General features: G+C 50.1%; 1 protein-coding gene across 2 annotated transcripts in view; it reads right to left on the bottom strand.

The window, feature by feature from the left end:
- The window catches only part of tacr1a (tachykinin receptor 1a), a 33,527-nt gene that overhangs the window by 7,006 nt on the left and 11,521 nt on the right, over positions 1–15,000 (bottom strand). The window contains exons 2-5 of one of the 2 annotated variants that reach the window (XM_030371567.1): positions 14,677–14,871; positions 6,346–6,496; positions 4,814–5,010; positions 1,988–2,419 (exon numbers count right to left, since the gene is read on the bottom strand). In XM_030371567.1, coding sequence (XP_030227427.1) covers positions 2,023–2,419; positions 4,814–5,010; positions 6,346–6,496; positions 14,677–14,871 — 940 coding nt within the window. In that variant the 3' untranslated portion in view covers positions 1,988–2,022. The remainder of the gene's footprint in view (positions 1–1,987; positions 2,420–4,813; positions 5,011–6,345; positions 6,497–14,676; positions 14,872–15,000) is intronic. The other variant, XM_030371566.1, reaches the window with a different exon arrangement.

Genomic DNA, 15,000 nt, shown 5'->3' with positions numbered 1-15,000 from the left:
AGTGTCCACAGCCTAGTTGTAGGCTTCGTTGAGCCGGTTGCCCGAGCCCCTACCTGCAACTAATGACATCATCTGAATTCACTCTGGCCCTTTGTATAACAGTGTCTGTGGATTACAAAATGAATAGTCCAAACTGAATACGCGGCATCTTCACAGACGATGCCCATAGCACCATTACATACTGGCAGTCGTGAATTCATTTTCTCTCTACTTTTTATCGTTTATTCCTGCCTCGTCGATACAGGGAGGCAGCCTCTGAACACGTCGCCGACGGCTGTGCTCGGCGCTAGCCTCTCCGTCTTGGGACAGTCGGGGTCCATGCTCAGCCTAACGTGAACACACAGCGCTCTGACGTCTCCTTCTGGGCCCCGTCGCAGCGTCAGATGTCATGGAGTGAGTGGACTACAAAGTAGGTTTGTTACCTAATCATTTACCTTTACATTTAGGGCATTTAGCAGACGTGTTTATCCAAAGCGACTTACAATAAATTAGAGCTGTCAGTTAAACGCGTTATTAACGGCGTTAACGCAAACCAATTTTAACGGCGTTAAAAAAATTAGCGCGCGATTAACGCAATTGTTTTATTTAAAAAAAATAAAAAAAAATATATATATTTTTTTTTTTCTTTGGCTCAAAACATAGAAGCAGTAGCCTGACTGCTATGTTCAAATGACATTTGTTCAAAGCAGTCGTTTAATTGCACTATAGGCTCTTTTTTTGTATCGTCCTGTTTTGATCAGTATATGCCAATGTTGTTATCAATAAAAAATCATTTGCACAAGGCAAGCCGATGCACTTCACCATGTTGATAAGATAATTAAAATGAGAAGAATTCTGGGACAAAAAAATCAAGGGATATTTAGCATAGAAAAATAATTTGCGATTAAACGCGATTAATCGTGAGTTAACTATGACATTAATGCGATTAATCACGATTAAATATTTTAATCGCTTGACAGCTCTACAATAAAAACATCAGAGAGAGAGAGACACAATATATCGTTGTCGCTAGAGTAAGGAGGTTCACGGAACCAAGCGGCAGGCACTAACACTTGTTAGGTTAACCCGTTCCCCGTACACAACAAAGCAAATCCCCTTCCCTATGGGAACCTGTACGTAGTGAACCCCGTGATAACGTCCCCCCCACACACAAAGAAAACCCCCTCAGTGTTCACTGCCAGTGTGGATTTTCTCTTCTTTCTCACCTCATCGAAGACCATCCCCCCCGCTCTCCTGCCGCTTCTCACCCAAAAAAAACAACTCTCATATTCCCAAGGGCTCCGTCTCCAGCGGGGCGGCGGGGTGGGGGGGGGGGGGTGAGAGGCACGCGGGGACGTGCGAACCGCCTCCACGTCACACCGTGCGTAGAAAGGCCGGGGGGGGGGACGGGGGGACGGGGGGGGGCGAGCGCTCGGCTTTAAAAGGAGCATGATGGCCGTGAGGATGTGCGACGTGTGAACGTGTGAATGCGTTTGTGACGTTGTTCATGGTTCTCTCCGCTCACGTTTGTAGTCCCTTTTATCTTTTAACTCACGCCGGTTATTTTCATCGTCGTGGTTCTGTCTCTGTCTCACTGACGCAGCAGTGGTATCACAAACTAGTACACACACCGACCCACGCAACGATACGCATACACTCACACTCACACAGCGGAACACACACCAGTACACACACCAGCACACACACACACACATACACACACACACACACACAGCGAACACACACCAGTACATACACCGATACACACACCGGTGCACGCATACACACACACCTGTACACACACACACCTGTACACACACCTTTGCACACACACCTGCACATACCTGTGCACACACACATACCTGTACACACACCTGTACACACACCTGTGCATACACACACACACACACACCTGTACACCCACCTGTACTCACACCTATACACACACCTGTACACACACCTTTGCACACACACACACCTGTACACACACCTGTACACAAACACACACCTGTACACACCTGTGCTTCCTGCCAGGCTCCGCCCCTACTCCTGCAGGTTGTGGCTGGAGTAGAAGCTGGACGTCTCGGACACCGTCTTGGAGACGCTGCGGGACGAGGACCCGTTGGAGGCCAGGTCCAGGGAGGAGCGGCGCGGCCCCCCGCCCCTCCCCCTCCCCCCGGCCCCCCCGCCGTGGGGGGCGCCGGCGGCCCCCGGGGGGCCCAGGGAGGCGGGGGCGGGGCCGGGGCCAGCCCTCCGGGCGCGCGGGTCGCCCTCGTCGGCCTGGTGCATGACGGTGGACACGCTGGTCTCCATGCAGCTGGTCTTGTACACGCTGGTCTGCGTGTGCAGGTAGCGGGTGGACTTGAGCTCCAGGCCCTCGTAGGACCCCCGCGGGACGCACGGGCAGCAGCCCAGCACCTGCTTGAAGCCCGCGCGGAACCTGGGGGGGGACGCAGAGAAGCAAACAGGGAGATACACACATCAATACAAGCATGGATAGCGGACGTGCATGGACGTGAATACAGACAGGTGGTATCACACACGTGCACACACGTAGGTACACGCACAGGGAGGGAGGGAGGGGGGGGGGGGAGTCTTCGGTGTGTCGGGGAGGGGGGGAGGTGAGGGAGGGCAGAGAGACGCTGCCTAGCTCGTCGCCCATTTGAATTCCAATATGTGGCCCAATAAAGAGGAGCTTTGCCGCCCGTGTGTTTGGTACGGCAGACGCAATCCCCGTCCGCCACTCCGAGCCGGCCTCCCGGTCTCCATGGTGAGCGTGTGATGAGACCGAGAGACGAGGACGGGGGACGGGGGACGGGGGGGGACCATGAGCGTCTATGCGCCACAGAGATTGGTGCGCGGCCAAGATGCGTCTGCCCAGGCAGAGGTCCTGTGTCAGGGGATGTCCCTCATTCGGCCACCTGCCTGCACGCCTCCTCCACCCTTTACCACTTCCTTTATTAGGAGACACAAAGCAATCAGAAAATTCATGGCTAGGCTTTCTTTTTTTCATCCTTCTACCAGGAATGCTAACAAGTCAGGGCATGTGAAGCCAGCTGTTTATGTTCAGTCCACAGCGGCGCTGAAGTGCTTCTCCCCAGGAAAAGAGCGAGGCACAAAATGGCGTTGGCTCCGTGCGTGCGGCCTCATGAGACCGCCGTGTTGGCGGAAGACCAGGCTGTCCTCGCTCCGCTTGAAACTGACTTTCAAAACCGAAATGTGGACGCCAGCGCTAGTGGGGCGTAGCTCATTACGAGCCAGGCCTCGAATTGGCATCGGTTTCCACAAATGGGCCGGTCTTACGTCGTTCAAAAAAGTCCAGCCAACCAGATAGAGTATTGAAGTGATTCTCTTGTTATCTTTGCTCTGGACAAATCCAGTTGGAAGTAAAACAAAAGATGAGAAAAATGTTCATTGAAATTCAGATCTATTCAGTCTCCTCCATCTTTATGAAACGACTGGAATGTCGACGGCCAAGCCTTCCTCGGGCGTCACCGTATTTGGGATTCTGCAGACTGCGTTGCTGCGCGCATTCTGACCCGAAGCTCCCTGCCCCCCTGGCGCTGATGGGTCCCCCCACTTTTTGGGTGTTCAAAGTTGTTTTAAACTGGAGCGAGACCAGTCTGATCTTCATCAAGAAGCTGGGATGAGAGCGTGTGAGATCAAGATGGTTTCTCGAGGCTACTGGTGTAAAGGACTGATGGAAGATGGTTGGAAGCCTCTGTTGCTGACATGGATGTTAAATAACTCATGAGCCTGATCACTCATTCACAAAGAGGCTGTCTGTTCGTACTGACATTCAATCCGTTTAAAAGGGCCCCTATTTCACAACTCTGTGTGAGACTTATTCATTATTTCATTCATTATTCATTATCTATGGGGCTCGTACATCAGAATGCATCATGGGAGATTTTGCTGTCGGTACTTCCCAATATTTAGAGGACTCAAGGGAGTCGCAATATTGTAATACCCTAAATCAACGTAAATATACTAAAAGCTAGGCTAATGGAAACTTTGTTTTAGCACGTCTCGCAATAGGAACTACTCCCATAACATTTTAAAGCTCCTATTGTTCCAACACGGAGGCGCTCGTTGTGGTGAGCCGTTTCAATGCACAAGGCCCATCATCTGACATCCGTGGGAGAGGTGTATGAAATTCGGGAGTTTGAGTTCGATCTGTCCATCATACATCTGACTGAACACTCCCGCATGTGACGTATGTGATGGATTTGTAAATGGCTTGGAATGACAACTCGCTGTCACACCTCGTGGCAACAGGACCCCGTTAAAGGTCACAGAGCCATCCGTCTCTCCTACCTGGAGGAGAGCATGTATCACTGTGCATCCAGCTTCTCTCGGAGAAGGGAACATTGGATTTTCCTGCAAACAGGCTGACTTGGTTCCACAAAGAGCCAGCAGAGCACTCAAGCACACAGCCTGGGTCTGGCCGGCTTCTAAACATAGTGTGTATACTGCTTTCTGCACATTGCTGCCAAATCACATCACGGTTAAACAGACGCAGAGGGTTTGGAGTCCGTCTGTCGGTGTGGCCGCCTGTCCTTCCGCCCATCTGTGTAATCTCCATATACCAAATACAAGCTCAGAACTGGCTTTTCGTTTCTTCTTCTTTTACTCTGGGATAGAGAGAACTGCAGTGCAACCGCCTGTAACCACGCCAACCAACTGTTATGGAGACGACTGTGTTTATGTGTGTGTGTGTGTGCATGTGTCAGTCCTTCTCTTCCACCCCTCCCACCTGTATGTCTCCGTCTGTTCAACCTTCTGTCTGGTGTCTGCCCTCCCCGTCTCTCTGCTGAGTGACAGGCGCACTGACCTGTCGTTGAGGCAGCAGTAGATGATGGGGTTGTACATAGTGGAGCTCATGGCCAGCCACAGCACGGCCAGGTACACCTGCTGGATGTAGGGCTGCTCAAACATCTCAGGGTGGAACTCGTGGAGCAGGAAGAAGACGTGGAAGGGCAGCCAGCAGATGGCAAAGGTGCACACCACCACGATCATCATCTTGACCACCTGGGACAGGATTCAGAAACAATTGAGTCAAAACTAGGTCACAGCTTAGTTGGTATAGTCATTCTGACAGTGGGGTACTGTTGCCAATGCGTGAGTCTGCAATCGCTGGAACCACTGGTGGTTAGTTCCACGCTGACGTCGTAACCCCAAACTCATTGTTTTTTGGTTCCCTGGTCGACTTATTTGTAATTTGCAGATTTATGTTAATATGCCACACATGGCAAACCTGAACCTTCAGGGAAATCGGATTACAGATGAGATCAAATCAAAGCCTATTAGTGGAATCACCAACTGGAACGACTGCGGTAGAATATGCGTAGTGTATTCAAAGTATCCCCCTGGCTTTAACCCCTTTCTGTGTGTTCAGGTGATCTTGTTTTAACCCTCTTCATGACGCCTGTTGAGACACAGGGTGACAAAATGACATGAGGTGAGGATGGGTGAGGTGGTGGAGAATGGAGGACAGAGGAACACGGGAACACAAGCTGCACACAAATTAGACGATCGGCCAGAGACGACAGAGTAAGCAGGACAAGGAGAGACGGGGGAGACGGACGAGAGAGATGGATTATGAAATCTGGTGACATTTATACCTGTGATGATGAATCGGCGAAGAGGGGAAAAAACGTGGTTGCGGATGTGAACATTTCTGCTTGTTTCTGATCGCAGCCTGGCTAATAAAGCCTGATGGGATGGTAATGTGATTACTGCTTGTGTGAATTGGTGACTTTCAGATGCAGCTGCAGCCCTCGAACAATGATGATCTTTTGTTGTTTTTTTGGAAGGATGCCCGAAAACAAGGAACATCTGCGGTTACTGGTTGTGTTTTTTGTTGTGTTTGTTATGTTAACAAGTGGATTCTAACGTAGTTATCCATGTAGAGTATCTCGTTACACCACTTCATTAGGAGGATACCGCCATTATACTCAAGTACTCAAGGATACTGTCTCCATTCTGGACATTTATGGAGTAAAATAGTTTCTTCCTTTCCTCGTAAATTAGGTGAGGGTAAATATAAGCTAGGCGGGCGGTATATCTAGACATAATCCTCACTTAGGGCGAGGCTTTCAAAACAATCGAAACAACATCCCCTTTGCAGAACCTCACCACAGAGTAAACGTCAGAGTGGAAGAGCGCTGATGGAACATAAAGACTGAGCCCTTAGATTGGATTTGGATCTGATTGGGGTTATCGTCGCGCTCCGGGGAAATCAACTTATGGTGGCGGGCGGATAACACACTACGAGGGGAAACAGACTGAGAGGAGAGGAAAGAGAAGAGGCAGGCAAGAGAAAACAATCCCTGGTTCCCCGTACCGACCCCCAGGGCGGCGAACCTTGCGCTTGGCGATGAGCTGCTCCTTATAGCGGTCGGAGGAGTCCCCCGGGATCTCGCTGGCCCACAGAGTCAGACCCACCTCCAGGTAGGCACAGCCCATCACCACCAGAGGCAGGAAGTAGATGAGGATGACCACACACACGTAGTACCTGGGGGCACAGGGTCAGGAGGTCAAGGACAGGAGGTCAGGGTCAGGACGTTGGGGTCATGAGGTCAAGGACATGAGGACAGGGTCAGGACGTTAGGGTCACGAGGTCAGGAAGTTAGGGTCATGAGTTCAGGGCGCAAGGGTCATGAGGTCAGGACGTTAGGGTCATGAGATCAGGACGTTAGGGTCAGGCCATCAGGGTCACGAGGTCAGGACGTTAGGGTCATGAGGTCAGGGCGCTAGGGTCACGAGGTCAGGAAGTTAGGGTCATGAGGTCAAGGGCATGAGGTCAGGGTCAGGACGTTAGGGTCACAAGGTCAGGGTCAGGACATTAGGGTCATAAGGTCAGGGCGTTAGGGGTCATAAGGTCAAGACGTTAGGGTCACAAGGTCAGGGTCAGGACGTTAGGGTCATAAGGTCAGGGCGTTAGGGGTCATAAGGTCAAGACGTTAGGGTCACAAGGTCAGGGTCAGGACGTTAGGGTCATAAGGTCAGGGCGTTAGGGTCATAAGGTCAAGACGTTAGGGTCACGGAGTCAGGGTTAGGACGTTGAGGACGCAGAGGCTGAGTAAGACCTGGGGGCTTTCTGTCGCGTTTCAAGTTAGGGTACGTCATTTATTTTTAGAAGCATTTTTGGTCATATTTGTTCTGTCACTTCCCTGACCCCTGAGCAATGGAACCAAATCAGCTGTGACAAGAAGGAGAAAACAAATCTGGTGTTTGTGGTGAGCGGCTCTGGATGGAGGAGTTGGTTTGTTTCCGTTGGGTGCTTTCACAATCGAGTAACTCTGGCTGGTTCCTCAGGGTTGCTTACCCTTTAGCCCACCCTCCTCCCTCTGTCACCTTTGTGTACGTCCACTTTAGTGTGTGTAGTTTAGTTTGTGGTCATGATTTACTTTAAGGCCATCTGATGATTAGGAAACACACCATACTACCATCACTTAAGATAACAGAGATAAAACATGGAGGGATAAAGCATAAAGGATAAAATAGATAAAATGTGTAACTGCACATCAAAATAAAATACGTTAATGACTCATACATTTAAATTCATACTCCAAAACGTAGTCCATCCGTACCAAAGTACAGATGTTTTATTTTCCTTCAGTGTCGTCCTGAATGACCACTCTAACCAGGGGCTGACATGAGAACTCCGACACAGCAGAGTGAGAAGTTCCACAGTGAATCAAGGTAGCGGCCAGAATCCGTCCATTTAACCGTGATGGAGGACAACGTGTTTTTTTTGAAGTGTTTAAACTACTGACGCTTACAGACCTCGGGGTTTAGGGATGGGGTGAGAACGCTCAGCCCAACTGTCAGATTGATTTAAAGCCTGCTTGAAATGATGAATCGTGACAGTCTCTGTATTTATCGAATGATTCGCTCCCCACGATCACAGCACAGTGGTAATGCTAATGCATGTTCCTGTGTGTGCGTAGGTGTGTGTGTATCCCCAGTGTAACTTCACAGAGCCTTCGTGGATCGTGTAATCCAATTTGAATGTCCGGTGACTTTTAACCCATACCATCTCCTCCAGGGCATGTATCTCTTTGCATTCACTGCAAAATGCTTTGTAAAATAAATGGTAGATCATAATAAATAATGCATTCAAATAGTGCATTCAATAAACCCATTCAGTGTGTTTGTGCACCATCCTATACGCGAACCACCCACCCTCTACTCGCGATCTCAGCAGTGAAACAACGCCCTCCTCCCTCTCTCTCTCTCTGGGCACAGTGTCCCGTGGAGCCGGCAGGGTCGTTTTGCTTGGCAATTAACTGCAATTATGCTAATCAGCCTAAACAGCTCAGCGGGGGGGCAGCGGTGGCTGCCACCGGGCTGCCTCTCTCCTGCCTTTCATGGGGCAGACAATAGGCCACCTTGCAGCCCCTACCGCAGCGAGACCCGCCGCCAGGAGTTAGCCGCGCCGCAGCGCGAGGCCGTGTACCGTGAAGCTGCACATGAGAAATGGAAAACCCACATTGGGTGTTGGTGTGCTTGTGTGTATTGTGATGCACAATACAAACGTGTTTGTGGGACCTGGAATGGAATTAATAATAAAAATGAAAGACAGTGGTCACCTTGCTGGCACCTGATAATATTGGGCTTTTCTCCTCTTCTCCATTCTCCTCTCGCTTTCCCTCTGCTGACCTCTCCTCTCTGTACCTGTCCCTACCTCTCCTCTCTCTGTCCCTCCCCTTACCTCCTCTCTCTCCCTCTCCTTACCTCCTCTCTCTCTCTCCCTCTCCTTACCTCCTCTCTCTCTCTCCCTCTCCTTACTACCTCTCTCTCTCTCCCTCTCCTTACCTCTCTCTCTTTACCTATCTTTCACTCCTTCTCTCCTTACCTCTCAGCCCTCGTTTCTTCTCACCTCGATCATTCTCTAATTTCCTCTCCAGCCATGCCTTTATGCACCTGGCTTTCCGTTTCCTCCCTTCTCTCTCTGCTTAACATCTCACTTTTCCTCCTCCTCTCCGTCCTCACCTTTCTTCCCTTCTTCTCTTCTCTTTTTTAATCTCCTATTATTCTCCTCTCATCTCTTCTCTTACCATCTCTTCTCCTCTCCTCTCCCTCCCTTTCATCTCCTCTCCTCACCTCTCATTTCCTCTGTCCTCCTCTCTCGTTTCCTCTCTATCCCTCTTCTCTCATCTCCTCTCCTCCCGCTGTGTGTCCTCTAGCCTCCTTCCCTGTCCTCTCTCCTTCCCTCCGGTCTGATCTCTTGATTTCCCCTCTTCCTCCGTACGAGAGGAACACAGTTCACGATGAAGACATTGAAAGAACCACTCTATCCGGCTACTCTAAAACATCCACTACCAATATAAGTTGTCAAAAATGATCAACTTTGTTATCCCGATTCTGGAGCAGAGCACTTAGCTGGAGTGTGCACCGGCGAAAACATATAACGTATATCACAAAGTGCAAGGCTTCAATACAGAGTTTGTGAGCCCTTCCAAGGCTTCAATACAGAGTTTCTGCCCGTCTTGGGCAGAAACCGCAAAACAAAGTACTTCTGACAAAGTAGAAGTACTTTGTCAGAAGTACTTCCCCCCCCAAGAACCCAGAAAGAAATCCATTCGGACAATATTGACGTTGGCTCTCATCCACTCGTGACACAAATACGAATGGGAGCCATTGGAACACAGAGAAGGGGATATATGCGTGAGTAATCCGCTTGGCAGGTTAGCTATACTCCTTTTGTGTGGAACGTCTTGTGTTTGTGGTGTGCTTGCGTCTGTATTTTTACTTCCTTGCAGGGTTTGAGCTGAGAGGTGTGATCTCCACAGTGTGTTAGAATGGAAATAGTTTGCGGGGCGTTGATGCCGCTACAGAGAATCTGTCGCTGCCTTGGTCTCTCTCTGTTCTCTCCGTTCCTCCGTCTCTGCCTCTCTGCCTTAACGCCTGGGAGCGCAGCCTGCCGCGTTCTCTGAGCTGTCAGACATGTGTGAAATTGGCTGTCACAGCTCACTAATAGGTTAGCCTTTCTCAGCGCACAGCGATGATAGAGCGATGATGACCCCAGCGGACGCGGGGAACAGGTACTCCTCGTTTGTAATTCATTAGGATTTCCTCTGTCGACTCTTCTCTCCGTTCCCACAGATGGAGGTGAGGGATGATGACGGGTGACGGTGGCTTGCGTGTTGTAATACCTTTGGATCCTTTTCCCGGAGGGACCTCCTCCACCGCCCTCACCTCAGTCCTTGTCTCTAACACATCGGTCAGCCCCTCCCCTCAAACCCCTTCCTTGTCAACTCTGTCACCCCAACCCCTGTTCACCTCCACCCCCCTCACCTCAATCCTGGTCTCTAACACCTCGGTCATCGCCTCCACCCCTCACCTCCATCCTCGTACACCTTGGACACCTCCATCACTCTCACCTCCATCCCCTCCAAAGCCCCCCTCTGTCAGCTCTCAATCTGATCGTCTGAATCATCTCCCTTGCTTGCTGTCCCGAGCCAGTTTCTTCCCTGGTGTAAAGCTGAGCTCGGCGGTGGCTGGCACCCTGCTAGGGTAGTGGCGGCCAGGGACTGTGTTCTGAGGATGGGGGATGCAGTGGACCGCCCGGAGAGGGAGAAGCTTCTGTCTCCTCCTGACACACCACAGGCTGGCCGCGCTGCACATAGTGGACGAAGCAGCATGGAATGAACACGCAGCACGGGACACTGCGCTAGGGGAGGACACACACACACACACACACACACACACACACGACATCCTCCACACACACACACACACACACACACACACACACACACACACGCACACACACGACATCCTCCACACACACACACACACACACACACACACACACACACACACACACAACATCCTCCACACACACACACACACACACACACACACACACACACACACACACACACACTCACACACACATGACATCCTCCACACACACACACACACACACTCCACGCACGCAAAACACCCTCGACACACACACGTACACACACACGACATCCTCCACACACACACACACACACACTCACACAGCCTCCACACACACACACACACACACACACTCAGTCATTCCTAAACACGCACACAAACACTCAACAATTATTCAGTCACACCCTGACGGTTTAAGTAAAAGGATTTGTCTTCAAGGAATATATTCCCTAAACTGTCTGAGCTTGCTCTAAAGTTGGCCAGCGAATCCAAAACACAGGGTTGGGTTCAATCGAGTTCAGCTACACTATTATATGGAAATCCCACAACAGACACAGACACGCACTCCTTGAGTAGCGAGCCGAGTGCTTCTGGGGAGCAATCAGACGTCCCGGGTGAGCCGCTGGTGGGTCTTAACACCGTTAAATCAATGAGCTGCTGTAGTCTTCCACCTGCCTTAACACACACCGCACCTCTCCATCTGGACTCCACAGAGCCCTGCTTGGGCTCTAAGTCAAACACATCAGTGTGAGCGTCAGAGACCATATTCTGTCCTTGCTCATGGACCATAAAGTTTGCCCCGTAACCTGGCGACAGCAGCCCAGGCAGCACGTCACGGCGTTATCTAAATGTGAGGTAGCAGGGTATCACTATCACAAAGTCCCCGTCAATGGTGTGTGTGTGTGTGGCCACGAACGTGATCGCATTGGCACTGTTAGGTTTGTTCCTTGTATTTATAACCTCCTCTGAGACCTTGCTCCCGCAAATTCCTCCGGCTGGAGTTATGTGGTCACGGGTGTCGAGGGGGGGCGTCGTCTGACCAGCATCAGGGGCGTGTGCCGGACGGACAGATGGCGCCTGATCATATGTGTCAATCAAAGAAGGGGTGGGGGGGGGGGGTAAGCTGGTAGGGGGAGGAGTCAGGTACCTTGATTGGTTCCATTAGAACAGGTGATGGCTACAACCTTGCCCGATCCCCAGGTCCGATCCCCCCCAAGGGGAATAGTAAACTTTGTTTTGCGATGCTAATTTGGTGGACGGGGGAAGGAGTTGGAGGCGGTGGGGAGGGCAATATCCTGTCTGGCAGGGTGGGTAAACACAGGTTTGATGAGGGGGGGAGATGAGCAGCGAGAGAGTCGTGATTGGATCTATGTTGTTCCTTCTGTTGTTGTGCGTAGGAATGTGCGTGTTTTGTATTTACGATTGTGTGTGTGTGTCTTGTATACCCCCGTACGTGTTCTCAGTGCTCTGCAACGGTTGCTTAGCGATCATAAAAGAGACGCATCGTGTGTGTGTGTGTGTGTGTTTATGTGTTTATGTGTGCGTCTCCTGTGTTATCCCCGCCCCAGCAGATAGAGCCACTTAGCAGGTGTGTGGGCCCAACAGGGGGTTCTCTGCGTGCCTCGTGGCCCGCAGCATCGCATCGCTCCGCCGGGGGCTCATCTCCTGTCTTCACTCTGCCAAGACGTCTCCCCGCTGGGACGGGGAGCCACGGTGGAAGAGCTTCTGTCATGCAGAGACGCAGCGACAGAGATCTCTGTGGTTGGGTTTTTGTATTCTCATGAACCCAATTTGAGATTATCATATAAAGTCTGCTGGTGGATGAGCTCCAGTCTGTTTGAACGGGGCGTTTTACTTTGTTTTGAGCTTTTCATGTTTGGGGAATGGCTCATTAGCATCCCCCCGGTGGTAAGGTACGACCTTGTGAAGGTGAACTGGCGTGGGAGCACGTTTGTCTCTAGGGAGGCTAGGAGAGTGAAAGTAGAGCTTTTTGATCATTGTGTGGCTGACCCACCTGACCCTGTTGATAGAAGTCTGTGGTCCTTGGTAGAACAGGTGCTTCATTGATATCTGGAGTGGATTATTAGATGCATTTCTTATAATTTAAAAAATATGGCTAAATATACAACATAAATGTAACATCGACGCTACGCATAAGCATGTATGTCGTTGCCATGGCTGATCAAACTGAAAACAATGACGGAATACCATTTAAGTCTGAATCTCCATTCACTGCCTGTCTGCATTGAAGGAGGACAGGAAGGCTTAATTGAGGAGCTCAAAGTGGAAGGAAATGGGCATGTTTGGCTCCAACGACTTCCATGCAAATAGAGTCTTTCTGCAAAGCGTCTGGCGGCCATTAGGGAAATGAAAATTAAATCTTCTTAAGGTACGTCCATGTTGCCGTTCCTTTTAACCCCGCTGAGGTTGATAAAGCTTATGTTGAGCTAGGCAGAACAGATGCTATGCCTGCGTTCTGACTGAAGCACTGTTTATATCTTAGAGGGACCCTCAAGGTTACTTCCTCTCTCTAAAGGCATCCATTCCGTAGCCAGTGTTTAGAAATGAACTTGAAGAAGGCATTAGAGGAAACATTCTCTGTGTTGCCTTTGCCTTTGTTTGCCCTTACTAGAGAGGAAAAGCGTGGGATTTATGGCGTTCGGCTGCTGGCAGGAAAAACTAAAGGCAGCGATTTGTTTTGAATCCAGGGAAGACTCACTTTTTGATCAAGGGCAATAACTCTAAAGCTTAGAACCACAGACTCCGAGCTCCTGGCTAGTCGTTTTTCCTGATGCCCCTCCACCGGCACTGGTCTGATAAACAGTGAAAGCTTTCTTTGGATCCCATGAGAGGAGTTTGTCATCATATTTTATGTTTTATACAAACCCATCATTATAGAGGCTTTTTACTGCAGGTGGCACCGGACTGAGCGCGCCCATGGACATTTATTGCAAGAAAGTACTTCAAAGCCACGATTCTTTCATGGCCGAACCAAGATAAAAATAGAGATCCTCCTCTAAAGGATGACGCTTAAGATTGACTGGCCGGGGAGTCCGCACCGGTGCTTGCATCAATGGATCTGCATCCTGACATGTTGTTACAACTTTGAAGAGTTGCGAATAAGCCATGGTGGTAACTTACGCACAGAGTCGCTTCCACCGCACCTCAATGCTTTCTTTAAAACCGATAAATCTGTGCTCTTGTGTTCCCAATCCGTGCGCACGGTTTTCTAAATCCGTTCCCTCTGATTTGTTATTTTCTACACAGCAAGTATTCTGAAGTATTCTAAGACAAACAACTATCTGATTCAGATCTTTACAGTATGAATGACTGAATGTAGTGTTTATCTTTATATAGAGTAGCTGCATGACAAAAAGCAGCTGCAACCACTGTTTCCCAACGGTGTCCGTAAACTCAACCGAGAGTATATAACTTTGTTTTTTCAACTACATATTATTTCTATATTCATACTGTATAGATGTCGGTCTGATTCAGATATTCGTTCGCCGTCCCAATGCTTCATGTGGGAACAGGAACGGTTTTATATAAAACGGGCGCACAGACTGGGAATCCAAGAGAGGGGATTTACACATCAAGGTTTCTTTTCTATCATGGGACCCCAGAGGGGCTCCGTATAAGAGTATACTTCAAACCATCAAAAAAAAAAATATATATATTGTTAGAAGAAGAAATTTAGAATTGCCGATTTTCAGGCGTAAATGGTCTCAAAAGAAAGGCTCAGAAGTTATACTGCCTTTGGACCTTCGTCTCTTCAGAAAGAACCACCGCGGTGCTGTGCCTCAAATTCAAAACAACAAATCGACTCCTTCCCACTCACGCTCCTCTCCAGTCGCACCCAACGCAAACCCTATCCTCCCCGCCCACCTTCCCTCCCAAGGCAATCAACAGCCTGCACGTGACACGTCACCTCGCCAGCGAGAGGGTTCAAGGAGCAGCCAGGAAGAGAGAGAGAACGAGGCAGGCGGGAAAACGGCTCACATCTTTTTGAAGTCGCAGAGCTTGTACTCGGGCCAGTCGATGTAGCAGACCACTCGTCCGGGGAGTGCGATGGTGTTGGAGTAGTAGTACTGGGGAAAGGCCAGCAACAGGGCCAGCACCCAGATCACCCCCACCACCACCTTGGTCTCTGTGGCTGACATCCTCTGCTGCAGAGGGTGGATGATGGCCATGTACCTGCGGAGGACAGCGCACAGAGGTTAGTGACGGAACATAAAGACCTGAAGGGCCGGACCAGCCGTGCGTTTAACCCCGCTTTGGAACCTATTGCACGGCGGACCTCGGCTGTGGTCCAAGAAAAGGCTT

This window comes from Gadus morhua, chromosome 11, assembly GCF_902167405.1.
Source record: "Gadus morhua chromosome 11, gadMor3.0, whole genome shotgun sequence".
Lineage (NCBI taxonomy): Eukaryota > Metazoa > Chordata > Actinopteri > Gadiformes > Gadidae > Gadus > Gadus morhua.
This window is presented reverse-complemented; position numbering and strand designations above follow the sequence as displayed.